The 22,732-nt window shown below is 41.6% G+C and overlaps 1 protein-coding gene across 6 annotated transcripts in view; it reads right to left on the bottom strand.

Moving 5' to 3' along the window:
• RHOBTB1 (Rho related BTB domain containing 1) overlaps positions 1-22,732 on the bottom strand; it is a 62,203-nt gene that overhangs the window by 5,297 nt on the left and 34,174 nt on the right. For all 6 annotated transcript variants that reach the window (XM_081004956.1, XM_081004958.1, XM_081004957.1 and 3 more), the window contains 6 exons: positions 18,502-18,687; positions 14,736-15,712; positions 12,655-12,773; positions 3,861-4,011; positions 3,060-3,148; positions 1,834-1,939 (listed from right to left, as the gene is read on the bottom strand). In XM_081004956.1, the coding sequence (XP_080861082.1) occupies positions 1,834-1,939; positions 3,060-3,148; positions 3,861-4,011; positions 12,655-12,773; positions 14,736-15,712; positions 18,502-18,687 (1,628 nt within the window). The remainder of the gene's footprint in view (positions 1-1,833; positions 1,940-3,059; positions 3,149-3,860; positions 4,012-12,654; positions 12,774-14,735; positions 15,713-18,501; positions 18,688-22,732) is intronic.

Genomic DNA, 22,732 nt, shown 5'->3' with positions numbered 1-22,732 from the left:
GAAGACTCCCTGGAAAAGACCCTGATGTTGGGAAAGAGAAGGGGACAGAGGATGAGATGGTTGGACAGTGTTCTCGAAGCTACCAGCATGAGTTTGACCAAACTGCGGGAGGCAGTGGAAGACAGGAGTACCTGGCGTGCTCTGGTCCATGGGGTCACGAAGAGTCGGACACGACTAAATGACTGAACAACAACGTCAGACAAATTGTGAGACAAGTCTGATTTTTTAAAAAAGAAAATGATGAATTTTAGCAGCGCAGCAAAAAATAAAAATCCTCCTAGGAGGTTAAGCAACCCATGGGCTAAGCAACCCATGATACAAGTGACATGTGTGAAGCATCTAATGTCAACCTGTGATCCATAACCCCAGATATTACCAGATAAATATAAGGGATTATTGAGCCTATGCATGCATATACTGCTTTGATGTTATATCCAGTAAGTGGAAGTGAGATGGTTCCAGAGACAGCCACCCCTCAGGGAATGATGGTATAATTCTGCTGCCACACTGAATAAGCTTCTAGGCAGGTTGCCTGATGTTTAAACAGTACTATCAATATTTATAACGCAAAGTATTAACGATCAAATAAAAAAGAGGAAGTTTAAAACAAATCCAATGTGTATCAATATATTTATTCCCTAGCTAATGAAGCAATACCCAGTCCTTTCAAATCCATAGGCTAGGCTAAGGAGAAAGCAATATTATTCTCATGTAACTACTACTACATGGGGAGGAGAGCAATGCTATCAATGAAATTCACATGCATCTCAATCTCTAGTAAATGGGTAGGCAAACTAAGGCCCAGGGGCCAGATCCGGCCCAATCACCTTCTAAATCCAGCCCGCGGACGGTCTGGGAATCAGCATGTTTTTACATGAGTAGAATGTGTCCTTTTATTTAAAATGCATCTCTGGGTTACTTGTGGGGCATAGGAATTTGTTCTTTTTTTTCTCTTCCCAAAATATAGTCTGGCTCCCCACAAGGTCTGAAGGACAGTGGACTGGCCCCCTGGTGGAAAAATTTGCTGACCCCTGACAAGTAGGGTTGTCTTCTGAAGCCATATCCATAATGTCTTTTGTGAAAGCCACAAAGACCGTCAAGTAACAAAAGTTTGGGATTTCAGGCCACAGTTTAACTAATTGTAAACACATCCCCAAATTAATATATGCTTGTCTGCCCTTTCTTAAACCTCTGTTCCATCTCTGACAAACTTCACCTCCGATTCACTTCCTGCCGTCATTCACTTTTTGCAACCTTCCAACTTGAATTCAAACTTTGGTCAATTCAGCCAGGCCTAGATTATCTTAACACCAAAGGATCACACACGGCAGCAGCATACTTAATACAGGTAAACAGAACTCTGGGCATGGCTCCTGATGCAGGGAGAGATATGGTAGATGCAGCTCCTACCTGTCGCCTCCTGGCCTTTATGTTTGGTCCCAATCTCACCTAATGTGGTAAGAAGGATTTCATGTTAAAGGTGTGGGGGGGGGGGGGAGAGATGAAAATGAATTGGCATAAGATGCTGAGGTTGCTCCTGCTGCTTCCTACTGCATGGGAAGATTTCAAGGTGTCCTGTGTCTGAATAATTAGATGACAACACCATAGAGACTCCCTTCCCTTCCCATTGTTCTCTGCCAACCCAAACCTTGACAAAAGCTCAATGAAAACCTGGGTCTTGGGAGCCAAATGAAATAATGCAAAAATGCATGTATGAGCATGTAAATTTACTTGATTTGTAGTCCCCCCCTCCTCCCCAGCTTTAGAATAGAGAGAAGACAGATGTACAAAGGTTGTAAGAAAAGGTGGAGAAAGCTTGCTAAACAGCCTTACCAGGAGATTTAGTTTTGATTTCCTTTCGGAATTTGGAACAAACACTGTTGTAGTTGGTGCAGATATAGTGCAAGCACCAAGCCGCCAGCTGGTTAGCGTTGTGGAACTGGAAAAGAAGAGAACCGAATTTATATTCTGTAGAGTTAACAGTCAGTATGTGGAACAATTCTGAAGTTAAAGGCAAGGGAGAATTACTCAGGGATTGAGACATCACAGCGGCACGTGACAAAAACTGACAAAGCCACAGATACAGTACTATGGAACCAGCAGGGCTGAAAACCAAAAGTGCAACAGCACCCCCCCAAAAAAGCTGGGACCCAGAGCAGAGCTAACTACTTTGAATCAGGGTTGCAGATGGATTCACAATCAGAAATTAATTGAAAAAGCTGCTGGGGAAGGGCTGAAGCTGAGGGACAGAACATCTGCCTTGCATGCAAAATGTCTCAGGCATCTTCAGGTAAGACTGGGAGAGAGGGAGAGACCTTGGTCTGAAATCCTGGTCACTGCCAGTCAGAGTAGGCCTTACTGAGCTAGATGTACCAATGACCTGATTGTAGACTGTAAGGTTCTACACTTAGGTAGGAACAATCAGATGCACAAATATAGAACGTGGGACATCAGGCTTGACAGCAGCACCTGTGAAAAGGATCCTGGGGTCTTAGTTAGACCATAATCTTAACAGGAATAAATGGTGTGATGCAGCGCCTTCCAACTCCACAATTCTATGATACTATGACTCAGTGTTAAGGCAGATTCTTATGATCCCAGCTTGTCAATGTAAATAAAGTATTGAGGCAGCAGACCGCCAGGAACCCCATGGTATTTATTCAGTGTTTGCTGGTCTCCCAAGACCAGAATTAAGACCAAATTTTGGGAGAGGGGGAAATGCATGAGTGTGCATTTGTAGGGGTGAGTCAGTGGGCAGGGAAAGAGTTAAGCACCACTCTCATTCTCTCCTATGGATGCCCCACCCCTGCATTATCTCAGCAAACACAGGTTTGGGAACATGTGTCTCCTAAGATGATGTACTGACTTTTCTAAAGAAATAGCAGGTTGGTGGGAAGGTATCAATTCTCAGTAACCATGGTTATCATCACAGAGGCTTTCTAAAAATTGAAATATTCCTTTGATCCTTGGGAAACAGCAACCTTCCAAGCATTATACATTCACCATCAGGAAGTTCCTTCCCTCCCCCAATGTGACCACAGATAATATATTCTACTAACCTGGGCTATTTCCAAATCGTACAGCACATCTCCATCTATGCTAACACCACTCACTGATGTTTTGGTAAGCTCCTGCACAGCATGCTGCTCTGTTGGGGTTGAAGAGAAACACAAACCAGTTTACTGTGCAGCATAAATCTAGCTCCCTCCAGCCCCTGTTTCAACTGCCTTTCATCCATTGCAAGACTGCCCAAGGAAAAACAATACTACTGTTTGGGCTGACATAGATTTCTTTTTTTAAAGTCATGGAATAATCTTGCTTCCAGCCGCTTCTCTTTGAAACAATTGGAGGGCGGGGGGGGGGGGGGAGGAAATAAGCAATTATTGGAATTAACTATCATCAAATCACTAACAAAATAATTAACCATCAGATTAGAGCAGTAAAAGTAACTTGGACTGCTCTTTTATGCAATACTTGCTTGAACTGGATTAATTTAAAATTGCCCAAGCTCCATTATTAGACCCTTAAAACAGGAATTTGCAATGGAAACTTTAGTGTTCATGCTCTTTCAATTAAGAGTAATCAAGTTGCCTAATGGGCATTATGAATTGCAGACACTTATTTGTGTTTAGTAGCTTAAGCATACACAAGAATGTGGGCTAAATTAACTCAGCACAGAAAAAGAGTGGAGGAAGCAATTATGTTTCTCTAACTGAAAATATGTACTGCAGTTTGATTTTAGGAAGAAACACTGCATGTCTGTTTTTGCCCAAAGATCGTGGAAAAAAACAACAGCTGACAATTTCAACATCACTGGCAGGAAGCTGAAGGCGACACCTGTAAAGAGAGAGAAACCTTACCTGCAAGCGCAACCAAGTGTGGGAGGCAAAATCTGTTTGCCAGTGCAATTAATTCAAGCGTATCCAACTCCTGACTGGATGATAGCTGCTTGGTGTACAGATAATCCAGAACTGCTTGCATGGAAGTCTTGTTTATATTGGGAAGAACAACCTGAGGGAGGGGTGTGGGGGGGGGAAAGGGTATTTTTAAAACGCTCAGAGCTGGGAGATGATCTACTCAAGGATAAAACACTTGGGCCATATGGCTGTTGCTATTTCCCCTCAAATGCAACTCTGCAATGCTTTTATAAAACCAGAGAAAGAGGTTGAAAATAAGAACGTCTTGTTGCAGAATAATTTTATTATTTATACCCCACTCATCTGACTGGGCTGTCCAACCACTCTGGGCAGCTTCCAACTTATATAAAAACATAAAAAAACATTAAACATAACAAAATCCCTATGCAGGCCTGCCTTCAGATGTCTTCTAGAGGTTGTATGGTTACTTATCTCCTTAGCTCAAGGGGGTCACATAACTCCATACCCTCCAACATTTCTCCAATGAAAATAGGGACGTCCTAAGGAAAAATGTGACTTCCCAGAGTCAAATCAGAAACCAGGACAGCTTCTATATCTGGGACTATCCCTGGAAAATAGGGACACTTGAAGGATCTGTAAGAGGCCCTCATAGTAAAACAAATGAACCCCTTCACAGTAACCAAACTTCCTTCATAAAAGTACTGCTCAGCTTCTGTGTTGTTAAACTAAAAAAGAACAGCGGACACATTATTTTCAGCAGGTCATCACCATCTGTTTTGCACAGCAATGTATCAAGTGGGAATGTCCTTGCAGATGGGGTAGTTCAAATTAGATACTGAACTATTTGTGCACCACAGATGCACCGGTTTCCATTCCGGGCGGCTGTTTTGCTAATGTCTTGTAAAGGACCAAGTTGGCATAGATTGACCCCTTAGGATGAAGGCTCTCCACAGAGCGCTGCAGGTTAAGCCATGGACAACAAAATCTTCCCCAACAAAATCAAAGAACTTAAAAGTCCTTAACTTCAGATTGATCATGCACATGTGTTTGTGCATATACACATGCACACACAAGCAAGGATGAATGTACATCCATCATGAGCCAAACTCCTGAAGGGGGGGAAAAAACCCTACATATATCAGGTGAAGAAAAATAATAGGCACAATATACACAATGTCAAGGGCACTTCACATTGTCATTTTTGGACTTTGCCTCTGCATTAGCTCATTCTTGTTCTTAATATAAACACTGAACAGCTAAAAATAATTCAGAGACGCTCTCTGGGCTGCTGATTATTTTTCAGCACCTAGCAGTATTACCTTTCCTAGGACAATTGCTTTCAGTAACTCCGTGTTTGCTGCTACAAACACTCCCTTAGCGCTTCCAACAACTTTCTTTCCCAAATAAAAAGTGATTATGGCTATGGGATGAGAGCCCTTTGGCAGTAATGCAGAAAGAGGCCAACCTACTCCCCCAATGGTATAAATATAACAGTGTTTTCCAAACTTCTGATACTTGAGACACATCAATTTTTCTGAATTAGACTTGCAGACACACTTCGCTCTAGGTCTGGAAGAAAGAATGGCCAGAACACCAGCCGTGCATAAGTGCATCTGGAGATCTCTTTTAAAAAGCAGAGTGTTGTAATGCCCCTCTGCCCCAGGACAAACTGAGTCATCCTACTATAGCACAACATTGAAGCACACTGGAATTACCTGCCCCTACAAAAAGAAAGGAAGCCCCAGAGCACTTTCTAATTCATTCATTAAATTCCTCACAGAACTCCAACAGGTCTCATTAAATTACAGAAAGGTAATGCTCTGAAAAATATGTTTGGGGCTTTAAAAAGGGTGTGTTGTTGTTGTTTAAAGATAATATGTGGGTCTGTCCCAGCTGCTCCTCGTGGCTGAACTTGACAAATAGGCAACATGGTACCCTTGAATATCTGTCATCCTCCTTGACCACCCAAAGGCACCATTCACGAGATACCTGGGTATCCCTTACAGCTCACAGGGACCTCCTACTCACTAATGAGAAGTGCTTGCATTGGTTCATCAGCACTGTTGTTGTTTTCTTTGACATACCTTCCCATTCTTCCTTTCTCCCTTATATCCTGCCATTATTGATTTTTTAAAAAAATGTTTGTTCCATTTGGAATTGTATTTTGGAATGACTTAGTGACATTCTTAAGGGACTGTTGCTCCATCTCCTACCCCTTCCTGCCAACTAAGCCACTTGGGATTCAGATGCACACATTTTCGTGAAAATGTGAGGAAAGCAAGTTGCCCTTGCCCAGGGTGATGAGAAAGCTCTCCCTGCTGGATAATTGGCTTGGAGCTCTCTAGCCAGAATGAAAAGCAGATGTGGTGGCACAAATACACCAGAAAGCTGGACTCCTGTACAACTGGCATATCTCATAAGGCAGGTGCAAGCATAGCTTCTCTACATTTTTTTTTAAAAAATGTGGCCCATCAGGGAAGATGTAGGTAGAGGTATAAAAAGATCAGAGAGATGCAGGTGTCATAGGTCAGGCCTACATGCAAGTGTCTGCTACAAACTTTGGTTGGGTTCACATTGTTGACTGGTGAAGAGAAGTCATAGAATCATGGAATCATAGACTTGTAGAGTTGGATATCCTGGGGGTCATCCAGTCCAACTGCCTGCAATGCAGGAATCTCAACTAGATCATCCATGAGAGATGGCCATCTAAGCTCTGCATAAAACACCCAAGAAAGGAGAATCCATCCCCTTATCAGGGACTGCGTTCCACTGTTGAACAACTCTGACCATTAGAAAGTTCTTCCTGATGTCAGAATCTCCTTCCTTGTAACGTGAATCCTTTGGTTTGGATCCTAGCCTCTGGAGCAGGAGAAAAGATGCTTGTTCCATCCTCCATGTGACAGGCCTTTAGATATTTGAAGATGGCTATTATATCTCCTCTCAGTCTCCTCTTTACCAGGCTAAACCTACCCCATTCCCTCAACTGTTCCTCATAGCTTTTCTTTATTACAGTTTTCCTCAAAAAAAAAGGGGGGGGCATGATCAAATGTGAGAGGGAGTGGTCCTACTGATGTGTGGTTAAAGGACTGAGCTACGAAGACCAAGACCAACAGCTTCCTTTAAAATATTTTGCACTGCTGAGGTACAATTACTATGTACTTTCTGGCAGGAAAATAGGCTTTAAACATCATCATCAAGATGTGGTCAATCCCAGCCTCCACCTTTTCTATAACATGTTAAATGGCCCTGAATGTCAAAGAGCACAAATTTCTGAAGAATCAGAATAAACCCTATGTTCATCACAGGATTAATTTCAAATTGTATCCTCAGGAAGTAGATAAAACTTTCATTGCAACCCAAAAAGCCTAGCAAAACCTGATTAACTCTGGTTATTTTGTCTTACCTTCGCAGCTAAATGTAATTAAAAATGTAATTCCTAAGGCCACATTTTTAAAAAAATATTCAAATACTTTCCCTGTACTTTAGCCTTTTTTGTGCATGCAAACAGTTTTCAGGGAAGAGTCATCCAGTCTCTTCCTCACCCGCCCTGTAAACTCTGTGAGACTCAGAAAGAAACAGTGAGGAATAGGAAGCAACCTTGTTCAAATTTCAGTGTGAGAGTTGTGCCAACTACTTCTCGTTAACATCCTCCCATTTCATCAGTATGTATTGCTGCTCTCTATTCCAGTGTTGTACAAGAAGAGAGGCATATCCAGAATTACATGGCCAAAACAAATACTGCCAAAGAAGGAAGTCTTGACTCGCAAGTAGGGAATCTGTCAGTTTCAGTTTCTTCCAGTTTCCAAACTTAACTTCAGTTCTTCACATCAGATTGTGATTTTAAAAAATTAAAAAAGCTCTGCCCAATAATTCATCAGCATTTTAGTGCAAATCTCTCCTAATATACACAATTTTTAATATCCAATTTTGTACAATGTACACATTTTTGGAAGGCAATGCTGCCTTATATAATGCATTTTTGTATGTTATTTTTTCATAAATGTATGCATTTTTATGCACACTTTACCTCAGTAAGTACATTTTTTGTAAACATTGGTTGGCTGCACAACTGCGCTGTAACATTCAGAGAAGTGCAAATTTCAAAAGATGGCTGTTTCCTGGTTTGTGTATTGTTTCCAAAGTGTGAATTTGGTAGATTTGCCTTTAAATGTGTTTCCAAAGTGTGAATTTGGTAGATTTGCCTTTAAATGTGAACTCAATTAAATTTCTTCCACGTCTATACTTGCAAGCTTTGACTGTTTTTTGTTTTGTTTTTTCAATTGAAAAGAAAAGGGAGGAGTTAAGTACATGCTTGCACACAGCTTCCTTTATAGGTGAGCGGCTAGAAAGAAGCAACAGCCCTCCCAAGAAATAATATAATACAGCTCCACTGTCAAATAAACAAGGTATAGGCTACAGAGTCTTCAGCATTATTCTGACTGCAAGGGGATGGGTTGCCATTTTGCCTCATGTCCTTGACAGGCACATGCAAATCTAGTGTCAGCATGAAGCAACCTTGGGTTCCTGTCACGGCACCAACAGGGTACACCTCACGGAAACTTGCCTCTTCAAAGCTTTCACCCTGGAAGATTTCTCTTTAGTGGCCACCATTGTGTTTTCCCCACAGTGAACAGGTACTACATCAGAGTGGGGATTGAAGAGGTGGGATGATGGGTGCCAGGAAAAAAACCAACATGGCTCTCAGAAGCTTTGCCATCTCCTACAGCTAAAAACGAAACAAGAAAAGCCCACAACTGTGCCACAGTGTGAAATAAGTTCTCCATGAATCTCAAGTGGGCCAACCCACATGGATGGAAGGAGGTCCAAATAAGGTACTTTGCCAAGAGCACCCTCAAACCTGGGTGAAATCTACACACATAGAAAAACCATTCTGAAAATTCTTTTTAAAAAAAATACATTGAATTTTCCATAAGGCTCACCATCGCCATCTACTGTCACATTGTATATTGCACTTAAAGCACAGCAAATGTTTTATTTGAAGCTGTATAGCCGAGGCCCCAGAGCCAGTCCTAGGAACATTAAAAGTTAGGGTGGAGCTCTCCTTCCTGCTTTGGGCATCCTCAGTTAGGTGCAACTATATTCAGCGCGCCTCAGGGAAACCCCGAGCCACCTTAAAGTAAACACTGGAGGCATTGCTGCCAAATGGAAGCTCGTGGATTTCTTGACAGGGAGTGGAGCTAACAGCTAGGCACTGAACAGGAGGCAAACTAATATTAGCAAATCTCCAAAGCTACACTATATACCTATGAAAGCAACCCACAGGTGTTCCAGAGGCATTTTGAGCAGGAGCTGTTCTTGGGGGTTGGCTAGCGAAAGTAACTATTGCAAAAAGTGCAGCAACCGTCACCTTGCTTTCCTCCAGGAAAATTTAGCTAATATGATGTTAAATAAATGCAGAATGCATTCAAGCTCAGTTGCAAAATAATAATACAGTGGTGCCTCGCAAGACAAAATTAATTCGTTCTGCGAGTTTTGTCGTCTTGCGATTTTTTTCGTCTTGCGAAGCACGGTGTCAGGAAAGTTTTGGAAAAGCTTCAAAAATCACCAAAGTCTTTAAAAACCTCAAAAAAGGCTACCACACCACGTTCTATGAGTTGCTCCTCGAAGTCAAGTCGCAACTGTATTAACGGTGTTAAGAAAAAGGAAACAAACTTGCAAGACGTTTCCATCTTGCGAAGCCAGCCCATAGGGAAAATCGTCTTGCGAAGCAGCTCAAAAAACCCTTTCGTCTAGCGAGTTTTTTGTCTTGCGAGGCATTCGTCTTGCGAGGTACCACTGTAGTAATATTTGGAACCTACTGTTCTAAAAAGACAAGCGTGGTTTCTAGCTGCCACTAGGGGAGGGCAAAGACCCACCATCTCTCACAGAGGCTTAGATTTAGGTGGATTAAATTTGAAAACTGGAGATATTTTCGTCGGTGTCTGTTGCAAGGACTAAGTGTGAATGCATGAGTTATTGCTGCAAATAACCTGTTCTCCCTGCAGAATTTCAAAACAATAAATAAATTAGAAGCAGCTCATTATATTTATGTCAAATTGCCTCAGTCTCTACGTGCAATACACATCTTGGAACCAACTACTTCCCCGTACATTTCCATGGCTGCGCTTGTACTTTTGAACTTAAAGATCTCAGTTGCGGTGCTTTATGTGCTTCAGAAATCCAAGTCTTTGCAATTAATATTTTAAGGTTACCCAGAAGAACACGAGCTATTAGGGTTTATAATTAGGAAGCAGATTGTAGAAAATGAATATATGTTCTTGTTGCAGGAGAGCTGCTTACTAAAAAATCAAGGTATGTATTTTTAATGAGCCACCTGCTGAGCGTGCCTCTGGGGAGGGAATTATGCTTACTGCTGTTTTAAAAGTAATGAGAAAAAATTTAAAGTAGAACACAGACTTCCAGAATATTAAATACAAAAAAGAAAGAAAAAAAAGAGAAAGAGAAAGCAAGCTAAGCCACAGCATTGCTAAGGGGTATCATTTTCCCTTGATGTGGATGCCTCCCTCAATACTCAAGCAGAAAGCAAAGCTGCTATAGTTAAAATGTGATAAATAATTAGGAAGCTGTCCCAAGCATCTGAGTTTCGACAAAAACTAATCAGGCTGGGATGAGCCGATCTGCCCTTCTTATTTAAAAGCATAAATACGACACAAAACCGATAGTCTCTTTCCATGTTGCCACTAGCACTTTAGCATTCCAGATGATACTTCATAGCAGTGTAGATAATGAGTATTCTTCACTTTAAGAATGGAGGTGTCTCGAGGATCTTCTTTAAAAAATAATAATTTAAGACTGTAGTAGGTTTTGATTTAGAATTCTGGTTAAGGTCTGGCCAGCGCCATACCGAAGGCAACTTTATCACAAAACTGCTCTGCGGCATTTGCTCTGTAGCAGAGAATCATAGAATCTGTAGACCCGGAAGGGACCACAAGGGTCATCTGGTCCAACCAACTGCAATGCAGGAATTTTTTTTTTGCCTGGGAAGGCAGCCCATCTAGGAGAAGGAAAACTGACCCTAAACCTCTGCTGCCTTGTGGGATATCTTTGGGAGAAGAAAGGGTTAAGGAGTAAACCCTACGTATTGCTTTGCTTTGCTTCGGACCATATCAGCGATGCCAAGGGTGTGTGTGTCTCTTATCATATGGGCAGCCCAGGACCTGACCTTGAGGAGGTCACTTCAATGCTGCTAAAGCAGCTGTTTGGCTTCACCTCCCAAGGCACACTCCATTGTCTCTTGAGACAGACAGATGCCAACAACACTGGTTGTCAGTGCTCCTTTGAGCACAGTTTCAAGTTTTGTTTCCTTTCAAGCCCTAAATAGCTTACGGCTAGGTTATTTAAAGGACCATCTGAACTGATCTGAGCCTGCCTGATTCTTAAGATGGGCTTGCTTGCCAGCCTGCCAGTAAGGTCCGCTAGGTTGCTGGGTGTAAGAGACAGGGCTTCTCAGTGGTGGCCCCACTATTATGGAGCTTCCTCCCACAGGAAGTAAACTTGGCTCTTTCATTTATTGTTTTTTTTAATGGCCTCTGGGCATCTGGTTGTTTAGATCTACTTTTAAGTACTGTATTTTTCCGTGTATAACACGCCCCCATATGTAAGACACCTCCTATTTTTGGGAACTCAAAATTAAGAAAATGGGGGGAGATTGCCCCCGTGCATAAGACCAGCCCCCCCCTTAACATTATTTTTTAGTAAATAAACCTCCTAGTCTTATACACAGAAAAGTACGGTAATTAACGTGAAGCTGCGCTGGGCTTTTAAGCGTAATTCCATTACTGTTGCTGTTTTTTAAAAATAATTTCACTGCTGGTTTTTTGACTGAATTGTTACTTACACTGTTGAATTTGTATTTTATTATTTTAATTTGCTTTATGATGCAAACCACATTGAAAGGTGATATAAAGGTAAAGGGACCCCTGACCATTAGGTCCAGTCGCTGACGACTCTGATGTTGTGGACAAATACCTAAAATAACCCAGAAGGGATGGGATTAAAATATGGATGGAAACTAAATGAGGCAGTTTGCTTGATATTTAATTATGTTTCCAATAAGATCAGGCCCTTGCGGGTGTATACTTGGCAGAGAAAAAGCTATTGTTTAGGTGTGATTTTTCATGAATGATACAACATGCATTTATTTTGTAGCCTAGATTTAGAACCCGTCCAAGATGTCACAATGATTCCATTTGAAGACATAATGTGCTGCCTAGCAATTGAGACTTTCAGAAATGCCTGCTTTGATAACAGAGTCAGGGAAGGAGGGGCAAAACTCCTATTCTCCAGAGAAGGCCTGCTGGAAAATCCTATTGCCAGAAATGCCGATCACACTCTTTGGGTTAAAAATCAGGAAGCCAGACAATACTGCTCAGGAGACCAAATTTCATCCAGGGCACATCTATCTGCGACCCCCAGAAAAGTGGCTGTTTCCCTGTTCTTCTAGTTCCTCCCACCAAAGTTCATCTAAAACGATCCTTCTTATACACAACAACAGTACAGGGACACCAACATTTAATTTACTTTAAAATTCAAATTTAGGAAACGAGAGAGAGAGAGAGAGAGAAATTACCATAACAACTGAAATTTCTTGAGAAAGGAGTCATTTAGAACCTAAAACATTTTGAAAATGCTCTCTGGGCTAGTGATGACAAACTCCAGCAAAATGTCCCCTTTGTTTAAACCACCGCAATTTATCAACCCAAAGGGTAAAGCTTATGGCACATTATTGAGGCTACACACCAAAGAGAACAAGTACCTCAGTGTTTGAGCTTTCAATGAATGATCCTCCAAACATTGCAGACATCCATTCACAGCTACAGATCAGTAGTGGCTTGTGAGCATTAATGTTTCCATCTTCCAGCTTAAACGTCACATCTGCCAATGGGATCAGAGAAACAGAACCATAACCTATGGTGGAAAGTGCTTGGAGCCAAATACAACTGGAGGAGGGCGTTACAGAAACTGGAGGAGGGCGTTACACAGCTCTCTCTGACGAATATTACTGCAAATGCATCCAAAAGGGCACATAATAATTATTTCTAAGTGAGACACAGATGACCATTAAAACCTGGGCCTGCAGAGGAGGAACAGCTTTGCACTCTTCACTTTTTGGAAGTCTGGCCACTGAAGGCTTCATATACACAAATGGAAGCAGTTTAAACTCGTCCACTCAGACACGAGTCGTTTGCTTATGTGAATACAGGCAGCACCCAGCATCTGACAATATTCCATTGTACTCTTCGTGCAATTCACCCAAGAGGATGCATGTCTCAGAATTAAGGAGCATAGCTCAGTGGTTGGTGGTGCACATTCTTTCCAAGATACCGAACATTCCCACTTAGGGCTGACCAAAGATCCCTGTTTGAAACCCAGGAGAGCTCCTGCCAGTCAGTGCACACAGTTTCTGATATAAATAGAGTAATGCTTTGACTCAGTGTAAGGTAGCTTCTTAGGTTCTTGATTCCTGGTTATGTTAGTTCTTAGGAATGGGCTATAGAGAAAAATATTAATGAATCAGTCTGCCTGCATAAAGATGAAACAGGATGTACATATGCAACTTTCATTCCTAGACGCAGGTTCGTATTGATTTGAACTAGCCAGCCAAATCTTTGCTGTGGACCTCTAGTTATTTGTACTTTTTCTTGTGCAGACTAATGGTTTTGTCTACATTAAATTAAACTGATTCAAGAGCCTCACCCTGAGATTAGGGGTGGCGGAGCCCTGTTGCTCTAGTGCAGGCATAGGCAAACTTGGCTCTCCTGATGCTTTGGGACTACAACTCCCATCATCCCTGACCACTGGTCCTGTTAGCTAGGGATGTTGGAAGTTGTAGTCCCAAAACAACTGGAGGGCCAAGTTTGCCTATGCCTGCACTAGTGGGAGTCCTTGCACTGCCTTCTGCTAGTGGAATGGGCTAGCTGAATATGGCACCAATGACCCTTATTTCACTCCCTCATCTGAGAGGTCATTAATATTATCATTTAACAGGCACAGAACTGCAGCTGACAGACATTTGCACAAGGCCATCTATCATGTGTATGGACATCCAAGATTCACTTCTAATTACTTCCTGTTGTACCACAGTGGCCTCTGGTTCAGACACTCTGTAATCCTCCACACAGCATGGGCCTGTAGCTTCAACCACATGGAGGAAGGTAACATATCAGCCAGCATATTTCCTGGCAATGATTTCCATCAATGCAGTAGAAGCATTTTTTAAAAAAAAGCTGGCATGCTCACACAAATCCCTACCAGGAAACAGCTCATATGTTGCATCCTACATGGGCCTGTACCATAGAGCTAGGGATAGAATGATTTCCCCCACATATTAGCGCAATTTGATATTTTACTTTATTTTTAAATCCTCATGAAAATTCACCAGCATTTTACCACAAATCTCTCCTAATGTAATTTTATATGCAGTTTTGACCAATGTGCAATTTTTTGCAAGCAATTATCCCCAATATAATGCATTTTTGTACCCTAGTTTCACAAATAACTTCATTTTCCCCAATATATGTGTTTTTGTAAACACTAATTGGAGAACTGCATCACAAAACTTGGAGAAGTTTGAATTTTGAAGGATAGCTTTGTTTTGGTTTGCATATTGTTTCAGAAAGTGCAGATTTGATAGATTTGGCTTTCACTGCATTTTGGATCAAATTTCTCTTCCATCTTTACATAGAGCTGCTGTCCCTGGTAGGGTTTATGATGTTGGAACTGGACCAATGACTCCTACTTGAGTGTTATATATTGCTTTATATATGGAACTATTGATTGGATGACTTTTGTGGATTAATTCAAAGGGATAATGAGGATGTATTCATGTATTCTCACCAGAAAATGTTTCTTTAGAGAGGCATTCTTTTATCCTGTTAGCTTTTCTGACATGGAAAGCCTTTGTAATTTCCTGGTTCATGAAGGCTTCCTTATTCATAATGTTTTCCACCATCATCCGCAGGTCAAACACTTCCAATATCTCAGCAATCTGAGCTACTCTGGTAAGATCCTTCTCGTTTTCATCCAGCTGCCCTGTGTACAAAAACTGCAGAACAGTTTTAAAAGGCCCAGGCTGAATAGAAGCATCTATCTTGACCACTGTTACAGCACAAGTCCTCTTTGAAACAGGGTTGACTTGCACTTCTCTATGCATGCTAACAAAGCCTTTGCCCAAAAATGTTGACGCTTGCTTCAGGCAACTGGCTTCCCCTGCTTCAAGCTCTAACCTTGTTAAAGGGTTACCACCACCTGCTAATGACGTGAGTTTGGCATTAGAAGATTTTAAGGTTGCCATCTCACTACTCTCATCTGTTTCAAGGCTGCATTTTCTGGCCATAAAGCTTCTACCAGCCTTTTCTTTATTGCAAGGAGTTTCAGATAAGTCTGGGGTTTCTTCACATTCCATTAAAAAAAGGTCATAAAACTTCGAAGAGGAGGTAGCTAGGTAGATCTTGTGAGCAAAAATGTGAGTATCTTCCTGGAGGATAAACATGACATCTGCACACAATGGATTGTCCAATAAGTATCCGGCTTCATTGATACTGGTGATGGGGCACTCTGGGATTTTGATAACCGGAGGAGGTGCCTTTGGAGGTAGAAATGGAGCTTGAAGCAAAGGCTTCTGAACTTTCTTCAAATGCGATTTCCAGAACTGTAGATGTCTCCTGGAGATCAGGGCAGCTCTAATGGCATTATCAAACACATCCTTGACGCCAAACTGGTCAAATACACTGGTTTCGTAATATGGTATCCCAAGCTCCTTGGCAACCTCTCTGCCTCTTTCTGGTGGCAAGATGTCTCCCCGTTTGATAGGCCTGTGAAGTAAACAAACAAACAAACAAACAAATAAACAAGTAGTTCATGAGAGCTGGATATGGCTTCCATATCTCATTGAAATACACCTATGCATGGGTAGTAGTAGTAGTAATAATAATTATATATATATATATATATATATACATATAAAATATCACTTAATTCCCTGATGGTTTTAAAGCACTTTATGAAACATAAAAACCAATTGCACAACACTGCTAAAGTACATAATTAAAAATATATACAATAAAACAATCCCATAGCAAATAAAAGAGGAGACTTTGGTCAATGGAATGGTTGGTGGAATTCCAGTACAGATGGGGCCTCTTGTATTTCAGCAGGAAGTGCATTCCACAACACTGCTCCTACAAGTGGAAAAGACCATCTTCATGTCACCATAAGCTGATAATCATCAGGCTGTGTGGTAAAGACTATCAACTTGGTGATCTTAATGCCCCTACTGGGCAATGAAGGGGAAGTCAGCCTGTCAGGTGACTCTGGTCCAGAGTTATTTAGGGCTTTATATGTGAGTAACAAGAGACTAAAACTGCCTCAGTGGCTGTTACACTGCAGGTCCCCTCACCAACAATAGGATGTGTGCCAGGTAAAGTGCACCAATTACCACCCAGGCCACAACATTCAACACCAGATGCAGCCTCTGGACCAGTCATAAGGGAAGCCTCATGTAGAGGGCATTACAGTAGTCTAAACATGAGGTGAGCCACAGAGGCTATCTTTGTTCAGAAAAGGGTGCTGTGGATGCACCTAGGCCTCCATGGACAAAGATGGTTCCAAGAGCACTCCAAAACTAAGTAACTATTCCTTCCAAGAAAGAACAGCCCCATCCAGAACAAAGTATTTGAATCTTGGACCTGGGAACCACTGACCCACAATGTTTCTGTCCTAGCAGGATTCCGTTTCAGTCTATTCCGGCATCCTTAACTATCCCTCCAAAGCAGTGCCTGAATTTCATGGTTATAAGCTCAGCCTGCACTTCTTTTCTTTCCACAATCATTGCCTACCCCCTCCTTAGGTGGATTTTGAGCCCACTGTGTGATACTAAAGGTGCTCTTGAATTACTGATCCACAATAATAGCCTCAGGGCAAGCTGGATTTAACTTTTCTGTTTAAAACATTTAAAAATATTTAAGTTAACAAACATTACAATCTTAATAACATGCAGGTATATGGATCAGTATTTCATTTTTCCATTGATTTGAATTGTGTGTTGTTATTGAGGTAACAATAACAATATGTGAACAATAACTGGTTATAGAAAATATGCTGTAACAGCACCTACCATCCTCAGCTAAGGGTCAAGATTCCTTTGCATCAAGTATTATGGAAGTACTATTTCACACAATGCAAGGTTAACCTTGCCAGTTAGCTCAGTTGGTTAGAGCATGGTGCTGATAACGCCAAGGGTCATGGGTTTGATCCCCATATGGGTGCATATTCCTGCATTGCAGGGGATTAGACTAGATGATCCATGGGGTCCCTTTCCAACTCTATGTTTTTATCTTTATGGAATTCATTTCTGTACCACACAACCATTTCTGTTAGCTTCAATAGCTTTTAAAAGGGTTTAGGCAAGTTCAGGATGGCAAGCTTTACCAATGAGGCATATCCAATGGAACCTCCACATTCAGGGACAACGTAGCTCTGGATATAAAAGAAGAGAGCTATTGCCTTTATCAATGAGCATCTTTCTAGCTATTATTTGAAACAAGGTGCTTGAACTCCATTCTGATCCAACGAGGCCCTTATTATTTTGAACACTGTTCCACGCAACAAGGACATGGGCTTTCTGGGTCAATCTGACACAAAATAAACATCTTTTTTTAGAAACAGAAAGCAATTGCACTTGAAAATCAGAAGTATGCATCTGGCACCAAATCAAGCAATTGGCTGCAATTGTTGGGCCAGGTTTTTTTTGGTGTGAAACCTGGACCTCAGCAGCAGAGAATATGCTTTAGAGTCATTTGGTTCAATCCAAACAGATATAGGGTACTAGGTTGCAGGTTAAGACTTCTCCTTAAGATCTTGGAGATTCACTGTCAGGTGAAACAGAGAGTACAGTGTTATATGAACCAACAACCTGACACAGTATAAAGCAATGTGTCATATACGGGGATGAGGAACCAGTGGCCCTCCGGATGTTGCTGGACTACAACTTCCATGACCTCTGACCAGTGGCCATGCTGGCTGGGACTGATGGGAGTTGGAGTCCCAGAACACCTGGAGAGCCAAAGATTCCCCATCTCTGATATATACTGTTAGGACAGGGGCAGAGAATCTGTGGCCCAAGCTTGCATAGCCCTCATCCAGCTCTTACTGTCCAGACCACTGTTCTGAGAATTGCTTCCTCTTTGTGTCTGCACACATGTAAGAGGAAAGATGTGGTGGCACCGACAGATTAAAGAGTTTTGGCAGCAGCGGGCAACCTGATGTTGTTACACTACAACTCCCATCTTCCTTGACTACTGGACCCTGCTGCCTGGGCTGAAGAGAGCTGTAGTCCAACAATATCTGGGGGGCCCCAGGCTGCCCACCTGAAGCTATGCAATCCTGCAAGCACTGCTCCCTTTTGGTTATGGCTCCACCCACCACTAACTCTGGCTCCTAATTGGCTTTTGCCATTAGCCAATGTGCCTTCATAAGAAAAAGGTGAGCCACTCCTGATTTAGGAGGTAGAAGACTACATACTCCCCAGAAGCTGAGGTGCATACTAATATTGTCACAATTGGAAACATGGATTTCTCCTACTGAATATTGAAGCCAACTTTACCTTGCTAATGGCCTTCTGGCTCGGTTTACAGCTTCCAGATCAGCATATCGAAGATCCAGTTGGCAACCAACCAGAATAACAGGTGTGCGAGGACAGAAATGCTTGATTTCTTGGTACCACATGGTTTTCACATGATTCAGGGAGTTAGGGTTAGCAATGGAAAAACACAGGACAACAACATCGGACCTGGAATAAACATGCATTGGCTTAAATGAAAATTAAATCTCATCCTCTGTGTGTAAAAAGGAAAAGGAAAACAAAAAACCACAACCCCCAAGACACCAGAGAACCCTCCTTATCCCCTGACAGGTGTCATCTTCGGTGAGTAAGAGCCATTGCCAAATTGTACAACAGCAACTACAGATGGGAATGGGCTGCCATTTTGTTTCCATCACAACATGCCAAACTCTAATTTGTAGAGAAAAGTTAGGTGGCTGTCCAGCCATTTCTTAATAGGAACATGTAAGGTAACATGACACAGAGATTAGTCAAGAGTGCCTCTCAGATTGGACCATTTCACATAGAATATAGTAAAAATACCAGGTTTGCTGCCAAGTGTAAATGCAACAGGGAGGTATCTGGCTCTCTGTTGAGGATACCTGTAGGATGCCTGCATTTCCAACATTTTTTGTCTCATTCATACATATTTAGGTGTGCACTTTAAAAACAACACCACTTGCATACGTGCATATTTACAAGATGTGCCCTTAGCTTCTTCAAGCTGGGAAAAGAACGAACTTTCTTTAAGCTGGCAACAGTCAGCCCCTGTGTACTGAATGCTATAGGCTATGTTTTTTTTAAAGATTTATTTATTTTTAATCTTGTTTTTACCCAGTGCTAAGTTCACCAAGGCCAATCACTTCTTCAACGTGTGGAAATAAACACTGACAAAAAGGTGGAATTATGCAGATGCCCTGTTAACATTTTTGCACACTGAAGCTTTTAAATAAAAATAGCTATTGCAAAAAAAAAAAAAAAGAGCTGTGCTACATAAAACAGAGAAGGACTAGATCTTTAGAAGCAAGTGATATGGTAATTATAGTGAGTGAGTGAGGGTGTGTGTGTGTGTGTGTGTGTGTGTGTAGGTATATCATAATTAGGGTTGTGTTCCAGGCAATATAAGCATGTTTTTTTAAACACACACACACACACATATATAAAACATATGATTGAACACTTTTCCTGAAACAGGTACCAATATAATTAAGGAAATTAAGGGATCAGTTCATAATTCTCAGTCATGGATAGTAACTGCAAAACTTTAATAGGTAAAGTATCAAGTATAACAGTACTAGAAAGCAGAAATGCTCTTACAAGATTCCTGCAAACATGAGTAACAACAGCAATGGTGAACCAATAAAAAAACTAAAAAATGCAAACCATTCCATTCCAATTAATTTCTATTAAACTTTAATTTAGCACCAATTTGTTGTGCCTCCACATTTGGGTAATTAACAGAGCGAGACCTGTATGAATACCAACATTTGCCTTCTAAATCATTAATGATCTACCTGTTCCATACTGCTGCTCTCCTCATTTCACAGAGGACACAGCAGCTCTATCTAGCACTTCTTAGCAATACCTAAAAATAATCTGAAGTAGAATGCATTGCAGATAGTGCTGTACGTCTATGTTTAATAGTAGACAGGTGCACGTGTGTGTTATATAAATGACTGCAAACCCATAGAGCAGACGGCTTTAATATAAAAGTTTGTGGTAAACACATTCATTTCCCTTTGCTTTTGGGAGGCTACTTCAGAGTCAGATCTTCTCTGGGCACCTCACTAAAACTATCCCACAGTCTGTAGAAACACAGTTGGAAGAAACTGCAACACTTACTTGGGGCTTAACCTTGCTAACATTTGCTATCAGTTGCTTGCATTTCAAGCATTTTATATTCGCCAGGACTATATGACAGCTTAAATCATATGATTGTAACTCAATCCTTTTAAAACATATAAAAAAATAATAATTGTCCAGTAGCACCTTAAAGGTAAAGGTAAAGGTAAAGGGACCCCTGACCATTAGGTCCAGTCGTGACCGACTCTGGGGTTGCGGCGCTCATCTTGCTTTATTGGCCGAGGGAGCCGGCGTACAGATTCCGGGTCATGTGGCCAGCATGACTAAGCCGCTTCTGGCGAACCAGAGCAGCGCACGGAAACGGCATTTACCTTCCCGCTGGAGCGGTACCTATTTATTTACTTGCACTTTGACGTGCTTTCAAACTGCTAGGTTGGCAGTAGCACCTTAGAGACCAACTAAGTTTGTTCTTGGTATAAGCTTTCGTGTGCATACACACTTCTTCAGGTATCTGAATTCTTTTATATGTTTCGACTGCGTCAGACCAACACGGCTACCTAACTGAATCTCAAACCTTTTTAAGTTTCAAGGTCTCACCTGCTTGGTGTCTTCTCTCCACCAAGAACCCTTATAGGAGGTAGAAATTCACCAGACATTTGCAATGCACTGCCTACTTAGGCCTGAAATCTTAAGTTATCCCTGCAATACAGATATGTTTCCATCGTCATAATTATAAATAAAATTGTGCTGCTATAGAAGGGTTAAGGAGACAAGTCACATCCACAAAATATATTTAAAACACATTGTTTTCCCCAAAGAATCCTGAGAACTGTAGCCTGCTAAGGTTGCTGGGAACTGTAGTTCTTTGAGTGGTCAACTACAGTCCCCACAATTCTTTGAGGGAAGCCATATGACTGTTCAAGTGGTATAAATGTCATTTAAATGGTGTTGGTATCAGCTAACTTCTCATTCCCCGCCACCCTGCATGAACCACTCTCCTCAAAGGGCCAAGCATTTCAATTGAGGAAATCTGGACTAGAAATTTATCAGGTCAAAACCACACAAGACTGAAATTTCAGGGGGTTTCTTGTGCTGTCAAAATGGTACTAAAGCCCCAGTCCTTTGCACATTCACTTGAAGTCTCATGGAACTCAATGGCATTTCCAGTAAACACACATAGAATCAGGCTGCACAATAGTTTAACACAGCAAAAACTATTCCATACATAACCTTAAGATTGCAGGGACACTTGACTCAGCTGACTACAGCACTCTAATGTTATTTTATGCTGCGTATAGTATCACCTGACCTTCAGTATTTGTATTTCTAGTAAGGCAAGGTACACTGCACTTTCAGTACTGATAGAGATTAATTATTGCCAACCCCAATGGATTTCAAATCCAAATTTTGTAACAAGGACAACCAAATCCATAACCAGAAGCCTCAGTTATGCAACCAGGTTGTACTGTGCAATGGTACATCAGACTGCTTGCTTTTAAACAATTTTGATAGCACAACTTGTCTCGTTACATCATGGAATGCATTTTTTCCCTTTGGTAGGAAAGAGAGTACTAGAGAAAGAAGGGGAGGGGTCATAGAGGCTGTATCACCTACTCTGGAACTCATCCTATTACCTATTCTGGAGCAAACACCCTCTTCACTGTTAATATTTATCTCATTGTGCAACTGCTAAAGAGTAAGGCTTAGTGCAACTCTGCACATTATTGCTGCATTTCTCCTTTTCCCATGTATAGCCTATTATTATGACCAAATACTTGGGGTGGGGAGGCGGAAATCCCAGCTGCAACTTCTCTGACTCAGAGGCACAACAAACAACACAGGGGGTGCAGCAGCTTCTGGTTGGTGTTCGCTGCAGTAAAACATGCAATATGTGGAGATATGCCACCCCTAAAAACTTGTCCAATCAGATTAGCTGCAGCCCCCTGTATTTCTGGAGGTGCACATCTCCCCCTCACACTTTGGATGCCTGCTGCAGTAAACATGTAAATTCCTCAGTGGCCCAGGGATAAAGTTAATGTTGGTCAGTCATGTCCAGCGCTGCCTGCTCTACCATACAGAAGTAAGGATTTGTCCCAGGGAACATCCATAGGTCAGTGGCAGAACACATGCTTCATACTCAAAAGGTCCCCGGATAATCCCTAGTGTCACCAGGGTAGGGCTGGAAAAGACTCCTACCTGAAACCCTGGGAAGCTGCAAACAGTCAGTGATGATAGCACAGAGCTACATCCACAAATGACCTGGCCTGGTATGTGGCAGCTTCCTATGTTTCTATATTCATAAAAGTATTTATATACTGCAATATGTTGGGGTGGTAGACAGCAATGTATGTATACAATAAAACATATAACACCATCAGAAACAGTACAAACGTACAGACCGCAAGGGCTGGTTGCCTGGGTTCCCTTTAGT

The sequence above is a fragment of the Podarcis pityusensis genome (genome assembly GCF_964106645.2).
Source record: "Podarcis pityusensis genome assembly, chromosome: 5".
Taxonomy (NCBI): Eukaryota; Metazoa; Chordata; class Lepidosauria; order Squamata; family Lacertidae; genus Podarcis; species Podarcis pityusensis.
Note: the sequence above shows the minus strand (reverse complement) of the source record. Positions and strands in the feature narration are given on the sequence as shown.